General features: G+C 34.7%; 1 protein-coding gene across 1 annotated transcript in view; it reads left to right on the top strand.

Moving 5' to 3' along the window:
* LOC112413230 (disintegrin and metalloproteinase domain-containing protein 5-like) overlaps positions 1-15,600 on the top strand; it is a 134,271-nt gene that overhangs the window by 103,810 nt on the left and 14,861 nt on the right. The window contains exons 15-16 of the mRNA XM_024765143.1: positions 6,533-6,619; positions 7,336-7,447. Coding sequence (XP_024620911.1) covers positions 6,533-6,619; positions 7,336-7,447 — 199 coding nt within the window. The remainder of the gene's footprint in view (positions 1-6,532; positions 6,620-7,335; positions 7,448-15,600) is intronic.

The following is a 15,600-nucleotide window of genomic DNA, read 5'->3' as shown; positions in this document are numbered from 1 at the left end:
CTATATATATATATATATATATATATATATATATAAAATTTTAAATTGCTGATTTCTGAAGTTCAACCACATTTTAACAATCCTGCATTTTACTCCCCTTCCCCCACATTTTTGACATCATGTTTCACATATTTTTGTTTTTCATATCCCTTTACTATTCATTGTGGATTAAGTGACTTTACTATTTTTGTCTTTTAACCTTCCGTGTATATAAATATGTGGTTGATTTACTACCATTACTATATATTTTCATTAACCAGTGAGATTTTTTGTTTTGTAATTTTCACGTTTCTAGTTGTGGCCTTTTCATTTTCATTTAGAGAAGTTCCTTTAACATTTTTTGTAAAGGTGGCTTGCTGGTGCTGAACTCCCTTAGCTTTTGCTTGCCTGTAAAACTGTTGATCTTACCATCAAATCTGAATGAAAGCCTTGCCAGCTAGAGTATTGTTGGTTGTCGTTTTTCTTCCTTTCATCACTTTAAAAATATTGTGCCACCCCCTTCTGACCTGCAAAGTTTCTGCTGAAAAGTCAGTGAATAGTCTTATAGGAGTTCCCGTGTATGTAATTTGTTGTTTTCCCCTTTTTGCTTTTAATATTCTTTGTCTTTAATTTTTGCCATTTTCACTACAGTGTGTCTTGGTCTAGTCCTCTTTGGGTTGATCCTATTTGGAACTTTCTCTACTTCCTGTGCTTGGATGTCTGCTTCCTTTTTCAGGTTAGGGATTTTTTTCAGCTATTACATTTTGAAATATGTTTTCAGTCCCTTTCCCTCTCTCTTCTCCTTCCGAGATCTCTATAAAATGAATATTAGTGCACAGAATATTGTATCAGAGGTCTCTTAAACTTTCCTCATTTCCTCTTATTCTTTTTTCTGTTCGGCATCAGTGATTTCCACTACTGTCTTCCAGCTCACTGATCCACTCCTCTGTATCAATTAGTCTATAATTGATTTCTTCTAGTGTGTTTTCTATTTCAGTTATTGTATTCTTCATCTCTGTTTGGTTGTTCCTTATATTTTCTAACTCCTTTTTAGAAACTTCTAACTTTTCACTCTTTTCTTCCAATCTTCTCCTGAGTTCTTTGATCATTACCTTCAATTCTTTGTTGGGTAGAACTTGCAGATCATTTTAAACTTTTAAGACTTGTTGTTAAGCTCTTTGAAGGCATAGAGTAAATATTTTAGGGTCTAAATTTTACTTTAGGCTAAATTTGCCCCAGTTCTGAGTTGTGACCCTTCTATGGTCTCTATTGAATATTCTGTTCATTCAACATGGCCTGTACATTCACGCTGTTAGGACCTTGTATGATTTCCAGGTTGTGTGATTTCAGGAACTATTCATCTTATAGTTCCTTGCTAATTTTTTTCCTCTGAAAGTAGTTCTTGTTCAGTCTTATGGATGTTAGCCCTGTGCAGGTGCAGATTGTATTCAGCCAAAGACAGAAGGCAGTTCCTATGTAGGTTTATAGAACTCTTTCATTTGTAGTTCCCTCCTCTAGAATAGTCTTCCCAGCAAATTCTAGGTTCCACAGCCTCCTAACCTTCACATACTTGAATCTCCATCTCCTTTACTCAACAAGATTTCCCGACTGTGTTTGGGTTCCTCCTCACTGCATCTTAATCAGGAAATTGCCTCCAAGCAAAGAGCCTGGAAAATAGGAGGGCTCACCTCATTTTTTTTTTTTTTTTCTCAGAGATCATAGTCTTGTTCTGCCTATAGTCCAATGTGTACAAATAGTTGTTTTCTATAATTTGTCTAGTTTTCTAGTTATTTACGGTAGGTGGGTAATGGTGGACCATTATTGAGCCTATAAATAATTGTATTGCCATAAAAAGTGAAGGAACAGTAAATGTATTGTTTCTGAATTTGAGGGCACTAGTGAGAACCAGTTCCTAGTTTTAAAATGTTTCATTTCAGTTTATAAAAGCATAGCTAATAAACTGAGGATTAGAAATGCATCAAAAAGAAAGAAAAAGGGCTTTCTGATATATCATCTGAAATGTATAACCACAGTTAATTTTTCTCATTATTTAATTTAGCCCTGTATAATTGATTCTTATTCCCCTGGATTTTGAGTTAGCAGTTTGCTTTCATATGGCATTATGTTCCTGGATATAAAGGATTCCAATAAAGCCTGATTCAGCCTTATGGTATGTTCTGAAATTGTCTACTCAGTATCAGCTTAAGCACCATATCCTGTACCTGTGAGTCTAATTCTTGGATTCAAATAGTTTAGAATACCTGATATGATCCTTTCTACATGTCAGTGAAGACCTAGTTTCTATCCTGTACCTGAAAACAGAAACTTTAGGTAAACATTAGAGAAAAGCACAAACTATCAGTTGATCAAAAGCCTGAAAAGTTTGAATGGTTCATTTATTAGAGTCATCAGTAGAATGGGAATGGAGAAAAGCAAAATCTCTTATTTTGCAGACAGGGGTGTGATAATAACTATTTATTAAGAGTTTGATCAAAGTTTCTCTTGAGGATAAGAAAATATTATGAAGAGAAGTGGACTTGAGTTTCTACAAGCATTCAATCCATTCTAGTTACATGTACAATATATGAAACATTTATGCTGAGAACATTAGTTATGCTTATATTAATAACATTTAAAATTAACCTAGGGAAGGCTGGCTGAATTTCTTTGACAGTTCTTCCTATGCGGCTCTGACATTGCTATCTATTAGGAAATAATGGAGAATGTCATAAATTAGGAGTTTGGGATTACAGTATACACGCTACTATGTATAAACTAGGTACACAACAAGGACCTACTGTATAGCACAGAGAACTATATTCAAGGTCTTATAACAACCTATAATGGAAAAGAACCTGAAAAGAAAACATATATATATATCTGAATCACTTTGCTGTACACCTGAAACTAACACAGCATTGTAAATTAACTACTTAAATTTAAAAATGGATTAAAAAAAGAAAGATATTGTAAAATTCTTCCCAACTGCAATTAGGAACAATAGTTTCTCTTATTTTGTAAAAAGCCATTACAATATGATGAGTTTTCATTAAAAAATTAATATCTTACAAAAATAAATAAATAATGGAGAATACCAAACAAATTGTAATTATTTCTAGCATTCTTATATTTATGAGATAAGAGAACAAATCTGTTATTTTCTGATGGCAATCTCAGAAATCTCAAATATAGTTTTAGGTATTATTAAAATCATGAAGAAAAAAAATATATATATTTTTTTTGTTTTTGTTTTTGGTTTTGTTTTTTTTGTGGTACGCGGGCCTCTCACTGCTGTGGCCTCTCCCGTTGCGGAGCACAGGTTCTGGACGCACAGGCACAGCGGCCATGGCTCACGGGACCAGCCGCTCCGCGGCATGTGGGATCTTCCCGGACCGGGGCACGAACCCGTGTCCCCTGCATCGGCAGGCAGACTCTCAACCACTGCGCCACCAGGGAAGCCCGAAAAAAAATATTTTTGACTTTAGACTCTGACCTTGGTAAGGTAAAGTCACCAGAGTTGTCCAAGGTGGTTACTTAATTTAAAAGGATTATTGGTTATCTAGTAAAAATTGCTTAACTCCCTGTTAATCAAAGTGACAGTGCAAGAGCTTACATAAAATGGGAAAAGGTACTAAAATTATAGGGAACTTTAGCTCTTTCAAAAAACGGGGAGGTTTTTAAAAATACCCATTTACATAATACAAAGCACAGAAAATTATTCTGGTGAAATATTGAATCTCTGCCATCCAGGTAAATTTATAGAAAGTAAACAAAAACCTTGTACTACCACTGTTAAGAGCAAATTGAATACTTCACAAGCAATTTCCATGTATACAATTTTTAAAAACCCAAATTCTAATTTTGCATCAATATAGTATGAGGCTTTACGGTATTCACAAGGATATTTTTAAAATTATCTTATGAATGACCCCACCAAAATTGAACAATTGTTGCTAAATTTTTTTCAGAATCATTATTTTCTTGTGCATAGGTATTATCAACAAAACCAAGGTTACCTTGCACAAAATATCTATAATTTTCCATATTCATTCAAGCCTTGACTTTCACTGTCCTCTTTCATATTCTGAAACAACCAGATATAGCATTAGGATAAAGCAGTTTTGTCTTTTGAGAAGCAATTACACATCCTATTATCCTGAGACATAATTGTCTTCTGCCATTATTGCTACTGGCATGTCCTAATTGTAGTAATTATAATTTTTAACCCAATTAAGTTATATTTCAGAAAGATGTAAAGGTAGATAATTTATTTCTGCCTCTCATACAGAAGCTAGTTAGCAGCCTAAAAACTCATACACACCTAATACAATCCCTTACAGTCACACTCATTTTCTTTTTAAAGTGACAAAAATGAACAAGTTAATACAATCCAAAGGTATAGCCATTCTGTAATATATAAACTAAGCAAAATTGTATGTGTATACACATGTGTATATGCATATATACAAGCACTCACAAATATAACATCATGGGCAGACTTACTGACTTGGTCAAGAATCAGAAACAAAAACAAAGCAACAAAAAACCAAAATGAGAAGAAAAAAAGAGAAATGGAGAATCAGCCAAGTTAAATTTTTGATGCCACTTGGGAATCACCCTACTTTAGAGGCATTAGGTAAAAGAATGTTGAAATACAGTTGTTAGGTTCAAAGTAAAATCTGCTAATGTCCTATAGAGTAATAAAACCATAATTTCGGGTTATCATTTCAATCAGACAAAACTCATTTACATTTCGGCCAGACAGAAACTATGTTAACATATAAGTTCACAAAATCTAGGCTCTTATCAGTACTGACTAGCAAGTTATACAAAGTACATTCCTTAAATAATTAAATAACCTTTAGGTTTACCTTAGATGGGTCCTTTAATGAATGTTCAAAAATGACATTGAAAAGAAATGTGGTTCTCCAATTTTCTCTGTTTACAAGTGTGGACAATTTTTAACAGGTATATTAGCAATATTCCAGCAATATTTGTTTTTAATGACCTCCATACCTCTTTTTAACAGCAACATTACTTTTAAGTAATTTTTATACAGATCATTTTTTTATGTTCTGCAATATGTAATCAAGTGCTTTTGCATGCACTATAGGGAGTAATTTTTTAGCTAACATTTGAAGATCTCATGTGAATACTAGTTTGGGGCGAGTAAGTTATTATATGATCAAGCATTTTTCCTCCTTTGGAATGTTTTTGCAACAACTTTCTTGAATTGTATTCATTGTTTCAGTAGAACCTCCAAATTTACACTGATTTTAACTTCTTATAATCAACTCTGATTTTTTTCTGATTGGTAGATGAATGTTTTAATTAAATTGAATACTATTATTACAATATTATATTCTGCTGTAACATATTATAGTTATCACTTATGTTATACATAAGAACAAGAGAACAGTTAATAATATAGCATACTATAATTTTAGAATGTTTTAGAATGTTCTAATATCCTATAAACAAACAATATATCTAACAACCATTTAATGTTCTAATGAGTCCTAGAAATTATTAATTCCAAGAGCTACTCTGGAAAATTAAATAAATGTACATTTCTTTTGAGAGAAAGTCTCAAGGTTTGCTTGCTAAATTCAAATTTATTTTTATATAATGCTCTTTGGTAATAGTGCAAGAAAATAATCCAAGTATCTGTCACATCTTGCTCATTTGGAAACCTATAGATACAAATAAGACCTGAGATCTCTCTCCCCTTGAAATGTAAATGATATTGGCTCAAATCTCTATTTCAGAATTCTGATCCTCTTCTTTCTGCATACCCTGTTATTATGATCCAAAGACACAAGTCACCAAAGAGCAAAACTCTTTTGTAAAGTATTGACTTTACTGAAAAATTTTGTATAATTGGGAAAGGTCACACAATTTAATGCCATAAATTAGGACAATGTAATTCACACATTAAACATTCTTTTTCTTAGAAGGCCTTTTAGCCATCTCACCCATGGGAGTCTCTCATTGTCCTATTACCTCATATAATTACCTGTTATCCTTGCTTTCTTCTCATTTTCTTCCCCATATGGAATAGTAACTTACCTTCCTTTGCTCCTCATACCAATGATTTTAATACCTCAGCCTCCCACTCGAAGCTTCTTAACCCTGACTGCACATGATAATCACCTGGACCCTAGCCCCAGAGATTTTAATATAACGGTCTCGGGAGGTACCCAGGCCTGTGTATTTTTTAAATGCTTCTCAGATAATTATTGAACTGAAGGGACTAATCAAATTATTTTTCCAGATATTTCTCTTTCTAAGAGGACTTCTGGTGCTAGATGGTAAGAAAATAAAAGTTTCAACTTCTTATATAAGACTATACATTTACAATCTGAAAGCATATAGCTTATTTCACATTTATTTCAATGCAGTCACAATTATTACTTTATGTTTTGGATTTTTATGCCAATTCTTGGTAATACAAATTCTTGAATTTTCTTGAATTTTTTCTTATGTATTATCTATGCACACAATCTGATGGTTTGACTGAATTTGTTTTTTTACTTCTTTTGCTTTGTTTCAGTATTGTCTGAGATTTAACTGTGTAGAGCTTAAATACCATGTCAATTTTCAGAGTTGCAATTCTGCCAGAGATTGTAATTCAAATGGAGTAAGTAATTTCAGTTTTCATTTTAAGCAACATGCTTTGAACAATTCAGTAAACAGTTTGGAGATTTAAAGAAATCATTTGAATAATTTTTTTGATCACTTTCATGCTGCTTGGTGTCATTTAACAGTTTGTAACTTATAACTTCAATCTTATCTTCTTGAGAAATCTTGCCAAACTGTTTATTAGAGAAGATAAAGTAGAAACATTTAAGATGATTCTGGATGTATAAAATGTTTGGTAAATATGTGGGCTGGATGTGCTATAAGCACTATGTGTTACCATCTAACCAAAATGATCTTATTTTTACAGAGAGAAGGCAGGAAATGGTAAATAAAGGTCATTAGGATTTTCTTGCTGGTCTTGCTCATTAATTTAGTGTCTGGGCTGTTCTGTGAAACTAGGAAGTAAATGGTAATTAGAGGCATGTTACTGGTGATTGACAATAGTTTGGTCTGGCTGTGGGGAGAGTTGAAAGAATTTATCTGGCAAAAGAATTTATTTGGCAAAAATTGATTTGGCAACAGAAGCCATATACTTTCTACAGTATGGGAAATGTCAAGAGAAAATTTGTTGAATTTGTCTATTTAAGGTAAATTCTCTGGAATGGATAAATTCTCTGGAATAAATTCTCTGTTGAATACGTGTAGAATATTAACTGGCCTCTATTGAAAACCATCTTTGTACATAAAAATGGTTCTATTTTCTGATTATTCTAGGTCTGCAACAATTTTAACAATTGCCATTGTAAAATGGGGTTTGCTCCTCCTCGTTGCAAGCGAATGGCAGGAGATTTTGGAAGTATTGATGATGGACACAGGGGCAAAGTTGGTTAGTGTCTTTAAAACTTTATTAATCAAAGACAATATGTAAGACAATAGATTACAGTTGTAGGTTCCAAGTCACATTGCAAAGCAACTAATGTCAACAAATACGGTTTTACTTTACTTGTAAGATTTTAAAAGACTCTAAGACAGCTAAGTTTGAACTCTTCTTTATATATCAACACTGACATTGTCTAACAAAAAGTGTAACTAGTGGTAGGAAATTTTAAAAGTAGAAATTCCAGTGCATATAATTTGATTAGTTAATTTAGATTATTTACTTTGTATTGTCTCATATATTCCTAGTTTTAAATGATGTTCGTAGTCGTTGTAATATTAATGCCACCAGAATCTTTCAAGGCTACTCCTTTCTCCTGCATTTTAGGGGCTACAATCTCATCTTTAGAATTTTCCCTTTAGGATATCCCCTCTAGGGTTCCTGAGTAGTATTTTGAGATCAAGCAGGCCTGGATGAGACTGGGAACACATGGGGGATAGTCCCTGGTTCCAGAAGGTTATTGGAGCCCACCTAAACTAACCTGGGAGAAGAGGAGGTCTGTCTACCTTTACAAACCCTTTTTCTTTTGGGGCAATTAAATGGTGAACTCCTGGGCAGACTTATGTGTAGCTTGACTATTAGTGGGGGGCATACCTAGGGTGAGTAACTTTTCAGACAGCTAAAACACAGCTGTATCAGACGGTGTATCAGACCAAAAAATAAACATAATCATTTAACATATACAACTACACGTATATTATTCTTTTCACATAAATATGTTGAAAGAATAGGCATTTATTTGAAATTGTATATTATTCTGTACTGTGTACTTTTGTTACATAAATTGCTATTATTTAAGTGAAATAGCAATAGAACTAGTAAACAGTGCTGATCAATAGTAGTTTATAGAACAACCAATTAAAAAATAAAATATGTGAGCAAAAACAGCAATACTTTATAATGAGAATATTTTATAATGTAACCTCTGATACAGCAATTTATTTTACCTCTTTTTAAAAATTCTTTACTAGATATTTAAATTTTGCATGGCTATCTTATTGTTTATTCTCAAGATACATAAACATAGGACTTTTAGAAAGGAGAAAGAATATAAATATGATAGGAATGATTAAAGATATGCTCATATTTAATGAACATAACATTGACATGCTTCCTTCTGTGCCATAATACAGTCAGACATATTTTTGATTTTTGGTTTCATTTTCCAGTTATACTTTCCTGAACTGCTTGCAGCCTGTAAGACATTCTTCTTTTAAGTAGTAGCAAAATGGAATAGAATCAAATGTAAAATTCATTTTGACTTGAAGCTCTGTTTTTAACAAACCCACATTTACTGAATTCTGCTGTCAGTCCATCGTGGTGGCATTAAGCTAAGTATCTTGACAAAAGCATTTGAGCATGGGATACTTGGGTCTTATTTACTAGACACAGCAGGTTTTCAGGCTTGGAAATATTATTTTGCAGCTCTTCAAAACTCATTCTCTTTGTTTCTACAGGCTTATTCTAGTAGGCCACCTCTCTGTCAATCAGCTCCTTTGCATATTTAAATTCATCTTATAGGCTGTCCACATCTATAAGGCCCATCATATTTATACACTCCAAAGCACATTGGATGTCATGTGTTAAATCTCTCTTTCTCAGGGAGCATGCTTTAAGGCATAGAAGTAATCTTAATTAGTGAAATCTAAGTTGAATTCCACATAAATTACAGTTTTAATAAAGGAACTGAGAAGGTCCTTCTTAACTTGCTTACCCATTTCTGGTTACATTTTTTTGAGTTCTGAAGCAGTCTTATTTCCAAAAATATGAGTCATTTTTTCATTGTATGAGTTGTCACAACCTGTGCAAATCATAGAACTACCCAGGTGCAGTCAGTGCATCCTTTTCTATAATCCTGATGGCCCCTTCACAGGTCATCAGATTGTTTTGGAGAAATAGCACATAAATTTCTGCTTCACTACACACTTTTTTTCCTATTCTCATCCTCTATGAATTTCAAAATTAGAGAAGTACATTCTTCTTGTCCAAACTTCTAAAAATTAGATTTTACATCTTAAATATTTTAACATATCTTTTATGGTCAGTAAGGAGTACAGTCATCTCCTACACTTGTTTAAGGAAGCAATTTCTTTCCATTTTGTGAAGTTAAAAAAAAAATTCTTGGTAAGTGCTTATGCGTTTTGAGGAAACTGAAACTGACTGAAACTTTCATTATGAAAGCATTTATATCACAGGAAAACAAATCACACTCCTTTTGGTGTTGTGTACCAGGTGTACAGGACATTTGGCAAGTGAGATCTTTTTCTTTTCTTCATTAAAAAATTTATAGGCTGAATGGAACTTGCAAAAATTTACATTTGCCCTGTCTGCTAACTACACATATAGATGAGCAAAGTCTAGTTTGTATTTGAGCAATATAGCAAAAATCTTTTTGTTTTATATGGTTTTATTAAAATTTTCATAGAAATTCAGAAGACTATTTGAAACTCTGTTCTGGAAACCAGAATTACCTAAGAGCTGGGGGCAATATTTTGCTGCCACATTCACTTGGTAAAATGTGACAGAATCATTACTTCACTGTGAGGAGTCAACAGATGTTATCAAAATAACTCTTTTTTCTCCTGTTGGGCATTTTAGTTGCAATCTATGAATCTGGAAACACTCAGTTTTGTAGAGCAATCAAGAAACTGAATGAATAGATAAAACATTTTTGTTCTTGTGGTGTACCCAAACTAATTCAGTGGTAGCTATTTTTATTTGAACATTGCTATCTTTTGGGAAGACAATTTGTTTTTTTCATTTAGGAAACAGAAAAATATGATTGACTTAGAAATACTTGCTTGTCTCACTGCAGACATTTGAGATTCCATCTCCTTATGTGGCTTTCACAGCTCCTTCTCCACCATACCCAAATCCAAATATTTTTAATTGAGATATAACTGATGTGTAACATTACATTAGTTTCAGGTGTACAACATAGTGATTTGATATTGTATACCTTGGAAAATAATCACTATAATGAGTCTAGGTAACAGCTGTCACCATGCATAGCTACAAAATTTTTTTTCTTGTGTTGAGAACTTTTAAGTTCTAATCTCTTAGCAACTTTTAAATAAGCAACACTGTATTATTCAATGCTTCTGCATACTAAGCGGAGATGTCGGCACAGCCGTTTCACACTGGGCACTCTGGTTTGAAGTGTTGGGTGCAAAGCCTCTGCACTCGACACCTTATGAGGGAGTGAAACAAGACTGAGCACAAAGGGAAAAAAAAAAGGAGGCAGAGACAAGATGGCTGGGTAGAAAGACGTTAGTTAGCTCACCCTCTCTCACAAAAACACCAAAATCACAACTAACTGCTGAACAACCATCAACAGAAAAATACTGGAACCTACCAAAAAGGATACCCTACATCCAAATATAAAGGAAAATCCACAACAAGATGGTAGGAGGGGCACAGTAGTGATAAATCAAATCCCATACCCATCGGGTGGGCAACCCACAAACTGGAAAATAATTGTATCGCAGAGGTTCTCCCAAAGGAGTGAAAGTTATGAGCCCCATGTCAGGCTCCCCAGCCTAGGGGTCTGTCATTGGTAGGAGGAGCCCTCTGAGCATCTGGCTCTGAAGGTCAGCGGGGTTTGATCACAGTAATTCCACAGGACTTGGGAAAACAGAACCTCCACTCTTGGAGGGCATACACAAGGTCTTGTGTGCACCAGGTCCCAGGGAAAAAGCAGTGACCTCATAAGAGCCTGGACCAGACCAACCTGCTGGTATTGGAGGGTCTCCTGCGCAGGTTGGGGGTGGTTGTGGACCACTGCAGGGACAAAGACACTGGTGGCAGTAGTTCTGGGGTGTACTCATTGGCATGAGCCCTGCTGGAGGCTGCCATTTTCTCACCGAGACCTGGCCCCACCTAACTGCCTATAGGCTCCAGTGCTGGGATGCCTCATGCCAAACAACAAGCAGGATGGGAACATAACCCCACCTATCAGTGAACAGGTTGCCTAAAGTCTTCCTGAGCCCACAGCTTCCCACTAAACACACCCCTTGACATGGCCCTGCCCACCATAGGGACAAGACCCAGTTCCACCCACCAGTGGGCAGGAACCAGGCCCTCCCATCGGGAAGCTGGCACAAGTCCCTTAGACCAGCATCATCCACCAGGGGGCAGACAGCAGAAGCAAGAAGAATGACAACCCTGCAGCCTGTGGAACGGAAACCACAATCACAGAAAGGTAGACAAAATGAGATGGCAGAGGAATATATCCCAGAGCAAGGAACAAGATAAAACCCCAGAAGAACAACTAAGTGAAGTGGAGATAGGCAATCTACCCAAAAAAGAATTCAGAGTAATGACAGTAAATATGATCTAAAATCCTGGAAAAAGAATGGAGGCACAGACTGGGAAGATAAAAGAAATGGTTAACAATGAGCTAGAAAATCTAAAGAACAAACTAACAGAGATGAACAGTAAAATAACTGGAATGAGAAATACACTAGAAGGAATCAATAGCAGAATAAATGTGGCAGAAGAATGGATAAGTTACCTGGAAGACAGAATGGTGGAAATCACTGCCAGGGAACAGAATAAAGAAAAAAGAATGAAAAGAAATGAGGAGAGTCTAAGAGACCTCTGGGACAACATTAAATGCATCTCATTATAGCAGTCCCAGAGGAGAAGAGAGAGAGAAAGGACCTGAGAAAATATTTGAAGATACAATAGCTGAAAAATTCCCTAACGTGGGAAAGGAAACAGTCACCCAAGTCAGGAAGCGCAGACTCTCAGGCAGGATGAACCCAACGAGAAAAATACTGAGACACATAGTAGTCAAATTGATAAAAATAAAAGACAGAGGAAATATAAAAAGCAACAAGGGAAAAGCAACAAATAAAATGCAAGGGAATTTGCATAAGGTTATCAGCTGATTTTTCAGCAGAAACTCTACAGGCCAGAAAGGAGTGGCATGATATATTTAAAGTGGTGAAAGGGTAGAACCTGCAACCAAGAATACTCCACCCAGCAGGGCTCTCATTCAGATTTGACAGAGAAATCAAAAGCTTTACAGACAAGCCAAAGCTAAGAGAATTCAGCACTACCAGACCAGCTTTGCAATAAATGCTAAAGGAATTTTCTAGGCGGAAAAGAAAAGGCCACAACAAGAAACAAGAAATATATGAATGGAAAAGCTCACCAGTAAAGGCAAATATATCGTAAAGGTAGGAAATAATCTGCACACAAATATGTCAAAACCGGCAATTGTGAGAAGATAGTACAAATGCAGGATATTGGGAATGCATTTGAAATTAAAAGACTGGCAACTTAGAACAATCTTGTTTATATATACACTGCTATATCAAAACCTCATGGCAACCCTAAACTGAAGATGATCTACAGTAGATACATGCACAAAAAGAATAAGGAATCCAAACACAACAGTAAAGTTAGTTATCAAATCACAAGAGAAGAGAACAAAAGAGGAAGGGAAGAAAAAGACCAAAAAAAACCCAAAACAATTAAGAAAATGGCAATAAAAACATATATATTGATAATTACCTTAAATGTAAATGGATTAAATCCTCCAACCAAAAGACAGAGACTGGCTGAATGGATAGAAAAACAAGACCTATATATATGCTGTCTACAAGAGACCCACTTCAGATCTAAAGACACATACAGATGGAAGTGAGGAGCTGGAAAAAGTTATTCCATGAAAATGGAAATCAAAAGAAAGCTGGAGTAGCGATACTCATATCAGACAAAATAGACTTTATAATAAAGACTGTTACAAGAGACAAAGAAGGACAGTACACAATGATCAAGGGATAAATCTAAGAAGACATAACAATTGTAAATATATATGCACCCAACACAGGAACATCTCAATATATAAGACAAATGTTAACAGATATAAGAGGAGAAATTGATAGTAACACAATAATAGTGGGGGACATTAACACCCCACTTACACCAATGAACAGATCATCCAGACAGAAAATCAATAAGGAAATACAGGCCTTAAATGACACATTAGATCCTATGGACTTAATTGATATCTATATATCATTCTATCTGAAAACAGCAGAATACACATTGTTTTCATGTGCACATGGAGCATTCCCAGGATAGATCACATCTTGGGCCACAAAGCAAGCCTCAGTAAATATAAGAAAATTTAAATCATATCAAGCATCTTTTTTGACCACAGTGCTATGAGATTAGAAATCAATTATAAGAAACAAACTGTAAAATACTGTATTATTTACTACAGTCACCATGATGTACATTAAATCCTCATGATGTATTTATTTTGTAAATGGAAGTTTGTACCTTTTGACCCCCTTCAGCCAATTTGCTCATCCCCCACCCCAATGCGTGGCAACCACCAATCTGTTCTCTGTATCTATGAGCTTGTTTTTTGTTTTGTTTTGTTTTTTAGATTCTACATGTAAGTAAGATCATATGGTATTTGTTTTACTCTGTCTGACTCATTTCATTTAGCATAATGAAATATATGAGCCTTGAGGCTCATCCATGTTCTTGCAAATGCCAAGATTTTATTCTTTTTATGGCTGAATAATATTTCATTATATATATACATACGTATATCACATTTTTTGGTCAGGGTGATGGATGATTGTTTCCATGTCTTGGCTGCTGTAAATACTGCTGCAATGACCATGGAGGTATACGTATCTTTTTAAGTTAGTGTTTTCATTTCCTCTGTGTATATACCCAGAAGTCGAATTGCTGGATCATATGGTAGTTATATTCTTAAATTTTTTGAGGAACATGCATGCTGTATTCCATAGTGGCTAACCCAATTTACATTCCAACCAACACTGCATGAGGGTTTCCTTTTCTCTACATCCTTACCAACACTTGTTATGGCTATTTTTGAGAATAGCCATTCTGACAGGTGTGAGGTAATATCTCATTGTGGTTTTGATTTGAATTTTCCCAATGATTTGTGACGTTGAGCATCTTATCATGTACTTGTTGGCTATTTGGATGTCTCCTTTGGAAAAATGTCTATTCAAATCTTCTGCCCATTTTTTAATTGGATTTTTTTTTGTTTTGCTCTTAAGTTGTATGACATCTTTGTATATTTTGGATATTAACCCCTTATCAGATGTATGATTTGCAAATATATTTTCCCATTCACTAGGTTGTCTTTTCATTTTGTTGCTAGTTTCCTTTGCTGTGAAATAGCTTTTACATTTGATGTTTTGCTACTTGTTGATTTTTGCTTTAGTTGCCTTTGCTTTTGGTGTCAGATTCAAAAAATCATCACCAAGATTAAAGTCAAGGAGTTTACTGCCTATATTTTCTTCTAGGAGTTTTATGGTTTCAGGTCTTACATTCAACTCTTTAATCCATTTTGAGTTAATTTTTATGTGTTGTGTAAGATAGTGGCCCAGTTTCACTCTTTTACATGTAGCTGTTCAGTTTTCCCAACACAATTTATTGAAGAAACTATCCTTTCTAGATTGTATATTTTTGGCTCCTTTGTTATATGTTAATTGACCATATATGCATGGTTTATTTCTAGGTCCAAATTATTTTTGGCATGTTGTACAATGTGCTATGTTTTGGTTACTTACATATCTAATCTAGTTGTATATGTTCTTCCATCTGTCACTAGGAACAGTCATTTAGCCTTCTTGTTCAGTGATGTCTGGGTCATGCTGGTGTTAGTATTGTCATCATTCTGATTTTTATTATCTGAGCTCTTAGAAAAGATCACAATATTGACAATATGAAAAATTAGTGCTATCTTGACACAAAGCACAACAGTTAATCCACAGACTAAGTCAAAGATGTACTGTTCACATTAATGATTTCAATACCCTTACGTTGCACACTTAAGTCACATCACTCAGAGTGAACATCAGTAGTCAGAGTTAAAAACAGCAACAGCAACTGCGGATAATCTATGCCATATTCACTTGACACCAAAACAATGTTGCTTTTAGTTCCTGGGTATTTTTTTTAAGCTTCTGTATGAATTTAGTTTTTTCCTTCCGAACTTCCAAGCCAGTTTCTAAAAATCAGAAAATTTCCCATCCTGTTAATGGATGCCCCGGTATATAAGGCTTTCCTTAACAACACTTGGAACAGTGCCAGGCCAACAATCA

The sequence above is a fragment of the Neophocaena asiaeorientalis genome, unplaced genomic scaffold, assembly GCF_003031525.2.
Source record: "Neophocaena asiaeorientalis asiaeorientalis breed wild unplaced genomic scaffold, Neophocaena_asiaeorientalis_V1.1 scaffold14, whole genome shotgun sequence".
Classification (NCBI taxonomy): Eukaryota; Metazoa; Chordata; class Mammalia; order Artiodactyla; family Phocoenidae; genus Neophocaena; species Neophocaena asiaeorientalis.
Note: the sequence above shows the minus strand (reverse complement) of the source record. Positions and strands in the feature narration are given on the sequence as shown.